This window comes from Mus caroli, chromosome 6, assembly GCF_900094665.2.
Source record: "Mus caroli chromosome 6, CAROLI_EIJ_v1.1, whole genome shotgun sequence".
In the NCBI taxonomy this organism is placed as follows: domain Eukaryota; kingdom Metazoa; phylum Chordata; class Mammalia; order Rodentia; family Muridae; genus Mus; species Mus caroli.
In genome coordinates, this window is record NC_034575.1 from 83,184,491 (window position 1) to 83,192,724 (window position 8,234).

At 43.9% G+C, this 8,234-nt stretch overlaps 1 protein-coding gene across 2 annotated transcripts in view; it reads left to right on the forward strand.

Annotated features, from left to right (window-relative positions):
* The window catches only part of Gfpt1 (glutamine--fructose-6-phosphate transaminase 1), a 45,482-nt gene extending 42,029 nt beyond the window's left edge, over positions 1 to 3,453 (forward strand). The window contains exons 16-19 of one of the 2 annotated variants that reach the window (XM_021165076.1): positions 560 to 687; positions 1,648 to 1,815; positions 2,477 to 2,638; positions 3,279 to 3,453. In XM_021165076.1, the coding sequence (XP_021020735.1) occupies positions 560 to 687; positions 1,648 to 1,815; positions 2,477 to 2,638; positions 3,279 to 3,323 (503 nt within the window). In that variant the 3' untranslated portion in view covers positions 3,324 to 3,453. The remainder of the gene's footprint in view (positions 1 to 559; positions 688 to 1,647; positions 1,816 to 2,476; positions 2,639 to 3,278) is intronic. The other variant, XM_029478737.1, reaches the window with a different exon arrangement.
* Positions 3,454 to 8,234: the final 4,781 nt, after the last annotated feature.

An 8,234-nucleotide genomic window follows, 5' to 3' on the forward strand; every position in this document is an offset into this window, starting at 1 on the left:
TGAGTTTTAACTGGGTATGGAGGGAGGAGGACTTTGAACTCTTGATCTTCCTGCCTCTACCTTCTGAGTACTTGGATCACAGGTGTTCTCCACTGTGTCCAATTTTATGTAGTCATGAGGACCGAGCCCAAGGTTACTTGTGCATACTAGCTGAGCACTCTACCAGTGAAGATTCATTGCTGGCTCCTTGAGGCTCCCTCTTTTCCTCCATGTTTTTCTTCTTCCCTTCCTTCCTTTCTTTTTAAATCTGACTCCTCCCTGACTGTGTTACAGAAGGTGTCTTCTGGCCCACCATCCCCTGAAAAGTCCAAATGAAGGCTTTTGATCTTATTTTCTATATGGTTGATTTGTAAGAGAGTGAGCAGTGGTTGAAGTTCTCATCTTGAAGCTGTAGTTTGTAGCTGCAGAGTTAATAAGATCTTTCTGATTTTGTTTCCATGTGTTAAGGGAATTTCATACTAATCTCACAGAAGAAAAGAATACTGGCCATTTTGTTGTTTGCTTATCTGTGAGGTGCACTTCTCATTTTTCAAGACTGCTCTGATCTCTGCCCTAACAGACTTGATTAAGGAAGTGCTGAGCATGGATGATGAAATCCAGAAGCTGGCGACAGAGCTTTACCACCAGAAGTCGGTCCTGATAATGGGGCGGGGCTACCATTATGCTACATGCCTTGAAGGAGCCCTGGTACGTTGTCTCACTTAAAGTTGATTTCACTCTAGTGACTTAGGGAGGGACAAGGAACATTTACTGTTATGTATTCCATAATGTGAGGGATTTAACACAGAGAGACAGGTAATCACTATATCACTAGCCTTGCCATTCAAGTGAGTGAGTGAGTGAGTGAGTGTGTGTGTGTATGTGTGTGCACGCAGGCGCAGGAGGTGGTATACACAGCGCATGTGTGGAAATCAGTGAACAACTTAAACAGGAGTCAGTTTTCTCCTTCCACTGTTTGAATCCTGAGCATTGAACTTGGATCGTCAGGCTTGGTGGCATGCATTGGTTGTGTGCATCTTACTGTTTAAGCATCCTACTAACTCCCCATGTATTTGTAGACTGCATAGATTGAATTGTGTGTGTTTACTGTGGTTTATTTACCTAAGAACGTGCCATAGGACTCGACTCAAAAGTGAAGGCCATGATAACTTGGGCTTAGCNATTTAAGATATGAGCAACAGACCAAGGTTCATTAGATAAGCAATTGAAATGAAAATAAGGCAAGTAGATGAATGTTTGCAGAGNAGCGAAGCTCTGCGTTTGGTAGGCTGAAGCCTTAAGGATCTTCTTACAGTGCTTCAACCCAGGTCAGTGGGCGTCTGCTACATCTCGGGAGACCTAACCATCTCAGATGCTTTGTGGGCCAGTGGGCGTCTGCTACATCTCGGGAGACCTAACCATCTCAGATGCTTTGTGCAGTGGTTTGTTTTGTTTGTTTTGTTTTTCAAGACAGGGTTTCTCTGTGTAGCCCTGGCTGTCCTGGAACTCACTTTGTAGACCAGGCTGGCCTCGAACTCAGAAATCCGCCTGCCTCTGTCTCCCGAGTGCTGGGATTAAAGGCGTGCNCCACCACGCCTGCCTCAGTGTTTTCTTAAAAGTGGAATTTTGAAAAGTGAGCTAAAGACGTCTCTGGTTTTTTCATACTAGAAAATCAAGGAGATTACTTACATGCACTCGGAAGGCATCCTTGCTGGTGAGCTCAAGCACGGCCCTCTGGCCTTGGTGGACAAGTTGATGCCTGTCATCATGATCATCATGCGAGACCACACTTATGCCAAGTGCCAGAACGCTCTTCAGCAGGTGGTTGCACGGCAGGTAGGCCAAGTGCTGTGAGTGCCCTGGAGATCTGTGAGTGCCCTGGAGATCTCAGTGTGGTGACTAAGGCGCAGGTGGATTTTGTACTTGCATGATAGAGCAGGCGCAGTAGATGACAAACANGCTCACTTGTTGACGCCTTTGCTTTGCTCTCTATGTGAAAGGAGCTAGACATATGGATTTTGATGATACCCAATCATCATTTCTCTCATAATAGAAGAACTAAACCAAAACGAGGCCGTCGTCTCCAAATTCCTCCTTCCAACAGTTAACATAATGCTCTTTCTTTTTACCTTAACACTGTTAAGAACTTAAAAAAAAAAAAAAAAAAAAAACCTAATGTTTGGTTTACACTAATATCATGGATGCTGTGGCTGATACCCCCCCCCATCAGCTGGTTTATATTTTAATTCCAGAAGATATTTCTCCCTAAGCGCAGTGTACTAGAAATAAACTTGAACTTCAAAGGAAGCAGACCTGTATTCAGGTACTAAACTTGGCATTTCTTAAGAAACCTACTGAGTCCACAAAATCTGTCTGTGCTTCTGTCTAAATGAGCAGTCAGACCACACGTGTGTGTCAGGCAGTGGAGCCCATGCCCACCTCTTGTCGCTCAGCATCTGCTTCCTGGTGACTGTGTTGTGTATTGTTTTCTTCCCAGGGGCGTCCAGTCGTGATCTGTGATAAGGAGGATACTGAGACCATTAAGAATACAAAAAGGACAATCAAGGTGCCCCACTCAGTGGACTGCTTGCAGGGCATTCTCAGTGTGATTCCCCTGCAGCTGCTGGCTTTCCACCTGGCTGTGCTGAGAGGCTACGATGTGAGTGACCGCCTCCATCCATCCATCCATCTATCTATCTATCATCTGTCTGTCATTTGTCTATCTGTCGTGTGTTTGTGTTTGTGTGTGTGTGTGTGTGTCACAGTTCATGGGTGGGAGTCAGGAGACAACTTGCAGGAATTGCAGATATCCTTCCACTGTGTGGGACCTAAGCGTTGAACTCAGGTTTGGTAGCAAGCGCTACCAAGGTAGTTTGCCTGCTGGGCTGTCTCACTAGCCGCTCTCAGCTTGAAAAATCTGTCCTGTCCCATTTATGCTATCTCTTGTTACCTTTTCATGGCNAGTTCGTAGCTTACATCAGTTTCTTCTTACCCATAGGAGTCACTCCGTTGACCGGGAGCAGGGCTGTTTTCTTCATGGGTGGTGATTGGCATTTTTGGGTGGGACAAGTTATTCTTTGGACCCCTCCACAGTGAGGGCTGCAGCACTCTTAATCCTCTTGCTGTCATGGGAATCAAGATACCTGGTAGTTTTTCCAGGGTTCCCTGTGAGGGCCACCTTCCTAGGGGACCAAGGTAGCTCTCCTATGTATGTCAGCGCCTTTCCTTTATTGTTTTCCAGTTATTTTCTAGGATAAATTACATGATTATATTTGCTAATATAATTCTCTTTTCTGCAGGTTGATTTTCCCCGGAATCTTGCCAAGTCTGTAACAGTGGAGTAGAAGACACCTGAGACTTAAGACAGCTAAGCAACACGAGAAACCTTTTGTATTTAAATTTTTGATTTAAATACTATTGCCTCCTGAAAGCCTTTTTTTTAGTAAATCTTATTTATATATCAGTTATAATTATTCCACTCAACTAATGATTTTTGTGCAATTGTCTCATTTTCAATAATACATGGGGGAATTTGATTCATAGAATTTAAATCTAAACCTAAAATCAGAGAGATCTCAGCTGTATTTTGTTCAGAGAACTGGATAATGGATTTCTGAGCCCTCCATTTCATCGAGGAGGCTTGGTGAGTGTCAAGGCGCTTGGTGTTAGCTTCAGCATAACGTGATTTGATCAGTCAGACTGAGGGAAGACCAGTGCATTGAATTGGATACTCGAAGTCAGTGTGTGCCAGTGCCTGGACAGCCACCAAAGGCTTTGCTGCGCTACTTATAAATAGAAGATGCTGCAGTTTATGTTGAAGCTTATTTCTGTTTTGTTTTTAAATCAAACTGTACACCAAAAAGCTTGGTGAGATTTTTATCTTAGTTCGTTTAAATTAGTTCAAACACGTCTGTCATCTCTGTAGACAGTGTGTTTGGGTCCTCCACACCTGCAGAGAAGACCTTGCGGAGTTTGGAAAACTTTGTGCTGTTAGACACTGATATGTGGCTGGACATTTGAAGATAGGACACAGGGATCCACTCCTTATGTCTTCATCTCCTAAGAGAAGTTGGCATTTTCTCCAACTGTAGAGCTTAACTGAAAAGCAAGTACTGTTTGTTGAGTGACGTACTTTGTAGCTGCCTTTGGCATCATCATAGCACAGAGTTGCTGTCAAGCCTCAAATTGGTATCAGGGTGCTCGGTTCTCTTGAGCTTTGTCCCAAGGAGAGTTTCCTGCAGTTACCTTTAACTTCCTCCCCTGCCTTGTTGCAGAAAGCATCCCTTGGTGCCAGTGTAGAAGTTCTGCTTGGGGGGGTTGCACACCTTGCTGCTCATTTGACCCTCAGTGTATGTGGCAGGCTCGGCTGAGAACGGCACATACTTGGCACTGTGGAGTGACGTCAGTTTCAGGGTTGTTTTCTCGATGTTTTCCTTTGGACTGTTTTGACTCCTGTTGAGGAGTGAATGCAGTATAAATCCGTGAGACTGCCATGCCTTCAGCTGACTGTGTCAGAAATGCAGGTCAGCAAGGTGGATAAAATATTTAAAATAGAACATTAGTTTGACACCCCAAAAATGTGCAGAGTAATTTCTTCACAGAGCTATTTGGGTCAGATTATGGGGGCAGTGGGAAGGTGTGTGTGTTCAAGTTAGGTCTGTTGTGTTCAAAAGCTTTCGCCTGTACACGGTGAAAGCNCGCAGTGCTTCATGGAGTTGGCGGCTCATGCTTTGTGTTTGAATTTAGTGGTAAGCAGTTAACCCTTGTGAAGGTGAGTTGAATGAAGAAAGAGTTGATGTCACTTTAGGCATTTTAGAAGGCTCCACTCACACTGATGGAGGCTGGAAACCTGACTTTGATAACCTAAGACAGGGCCACAGTTTGTACTCCATGTCACTGCTTTGGGTACGTTTCTCTGTTGTATTTGTCCCTAAGACTTCATGTTAGTGGAGCATGTATGTAAGGTCATTTCTTATGCCTGATGTGGTAGCACAGCTGCTCGTGTTTGGGTGTGGCTTTTGTTTGGTGTGTGGCTCTGGAGCACAGGGTGATGTTGGTGTGTTGAGACACTGAAACTGGGAGACGATCAGCTCAGTGCTCTCTGGTCACTCACTGTCAGCTCAGTCACTCCCCCCGGGTCCTGTTGGAGCAGTTTTGAATTATACAGTTCAGTCTTGCTAACCACCCTCCGTGCAGCGGAACGGCACAACTTTCTTGTCTTCTGTCTATGATATTGAACCCATTCACCAGTTTCTCATCCATACACACTCCAAGCTAGAATAAATACTAAACCAGTCAGAAGCCCAAATGAGGACCAGGGTAGTACTGTCTAAACAATATTATTGTTTTCCATATCCCATTTTGCTTCCTACCTACATTCTTTTATTAGTTCTTAGTACCCAGATATTTTAGGCGCTAGGTGAGTAGGTCCCACTAATTTGGTAGAATACAGGACATAGAAATCTAATTTTTTTTTTTTTTTTTTTTTTGGTTTTTCGAGACAGGGTTTCTCTGTATAGCCCTGGCTGTCNTGGAACTCACTCTGTAGACCAGGCTGGCCTCAAACTCAGAAATCCGCCTGCCTCTGCCTCCCGAGTGCTGGGATTAAAGGCTTGCGCCACCACGCCCTGCAGAAATCTAGTTTTTTAAAATAAAAATAACCCTGTAAAGGGGAGGTTTTCTATTAAAATTCTCCCCCCCCCCAACCCCCAGCTCCCTGTTTTTCAAGACAGGGTTTCTCTGTGCAGTCCTAGCTGACCTGGAACTCACTCTGTAGATTAGGCTGGCCTAATCTGCCTACCTCTGCCTCCAGAGTGCTGTCATCAAAGGTGTGCACCACCACTGCCTGGCTAAAATTCTTTCTTTCTTCCTTTCTTTCTATCTTTCTTTCTTTTCTTTCTTTCTTTCTTTCTTTCTTTCTTTCTTTCTTTCTTTCTTTCTTTCTAAAAAGTAATTATTTTACTTGTTTACATTTCAAATGTCCTCCTTCGTGGTCTCCCCTCCATGAACTCCCACCCCATCCCCCTCCCTTTTGCCTCTAAGAGGGTGCTCCCCACCCCCTCCTCACCCCGCTAGCATCTCCCTTCTCTGGGGCGTCAAGCCACCACAGGACCGAACACATCTTATAGTGTGTTTAAAGTTTAAGTTCACACATACATCCTTACCTGGGAGTCCTTGCTAGGCAGGGAGGACTGAGGCACCTGACACATGGCCCAGTTGATGGTTACTGCTTTGAAATCAGCTTTAAAAAAGAAAATCTATGCCATAAGATAGAAAGGTTAGAAGGTGAGCCACTCACTCTTAGCCTGTGACTGGCTCGGCGGCTGTGTATGAGCGGGCTGCCATGCTGGGCAGCAGAGCTAGACCCTCAGATCAGTTGTGACTGTCCCTGGTGGACCTGGTCCTTGTGAGGCTCAGGAGGGAGAGTGGAAAGGTGGAGCTGGGCTGAGGTATTAAATGCTGGGCCTNGGTTTGTTTGACATGTTCATACGTAGTTGTCCTGGCCTGTCCGTGGAACAGGGGACTATAAAGAACAGCAGTTAATAATGTGACAAGCAGTTGTGTGTCCCCGCTCAGCAGAGCGATGTCACAGGGTACTGTGCAGAAGGCTGTTAGTTCAGAACACTAACATCAGCTTTTTTATAGCAGGTTGATTCTGAAGTGACAGGTCGCATCCCTTTCAGTCCAGGCCTCTTGCCTCTGGTTCTGAAGGTGGGAGGAAAGGAGGCTGGACTTGGTCCCTTGTAGAGGGAAACTAACACTTTCACCACACACCTTCAGTCTTTGGGGTTACTCTTTTATCTTTTTTATAATTAGGATATTCTAGAGCAATCAAAGAGACTAAGGTCACCTGTTTATTATATACTTTAATTGGTATGAGTTTTCTAAAAAAAAATAATAAAGCACAATGTCATTGGAAAATGTTTGTTTAAAAAAAGAATTCATAATTCACAATTTGGGAAGGCCAAAGACATGGAAGGGAAAGGGAAAGACATTTTGATTTATGACATCCACACGCTTAGTGGGTTGTGTGTGCAGTAATACTACGCAGGGTTTTAAGCTTGGAGACATTTCACATGGCTTTTATTTAGTTTCACATTCAAAAGTTTTAACATAAGTTGGACTTTCTCACTGTACTTAAAGATTGTTAACAAGTATTTCAGTATCTTCATAGCTAGAATTTATTTAAACATATCCTCAAATCTGGGATGATAACATAATAAAACTGACAGCAGTGGCTTTGAATAGCAATGTCCATAGTTTTCAGCAAGACTGCTAAGTTGTGCTGTGTTAACTGTAAGTCCCCGTACTGAGGTAGTGATGTTCTGAGGGCTGATGGTGGCATCAGAGGAAACGTCACCTTATCTTGTTTCTGCACTGGTTTCCAGAGAGTGTAGAAATGGTCTTGCTAACTTTTGAATGTTCTTTGGTTGAATGTGTTTTTCCATTAATAACGTTTTTATATTTGTTTAAATTATACTTCTGTGGGACTGGGGGTTAGAATAATCATTGCTCTGTTTTGATTTTTGTATTCTTTTAAATGAATGTTTAGTTTTCTGAGCCAGATGGTTATTTCATCCTTGTGTCCTGTTCAATCCAGTGACTACACCGGAACTGTGAATAAATTACCCAAAACCTTGCTGTGTGGCTTTTCTTTTTTTGGTTGGGCTTGGGACGGCACCCTGGGCCTTACACATTAGGTCACAATCCTAGTAGTTCATTTTGAAGGATTTACTAGCGTTTGAAACACACACGTGCATGTAGCATTTTAAAGCTGGTGCTGGCTTAAGAATATAGTCAGTGTTTTGCTTTCATTGTTAGTAAACATTGCCGGCTTCTCAGTCCTATTGCTTTAAAGAATAAATGATTGTGTACATATCCAGAGCCAGTACCCCAGCTTCCTAGCAGTTTTATGAAGAATCATTAGATAAAACTCTGATGTTAGGTATGCTACACTAAGCTCTGATGTCACTTGTACTGCACTTTCTCATAGCACTTTACATTTTAAAAATGATTTGTTATCAGGTTTCTGGAACACAGGGTGACCAGAAAGCTGAAAGTGCATTGATAACTAGGAGAACGGGGAGTGTGAGCGGGGTGAGGGTGCGGTCAAGCTGGCCTGGCACGTGGCCTGTCATAGATAGGATGTCCTTTAGAGCTAGAAGCAGCAGCTCCACCTGATGTGTCCATGCTGGATGGCAGGAGGCTGCAGCTTGGCTGCTCTCNCCTCAGCTTTTCCTCCTGTGCTCTATGCT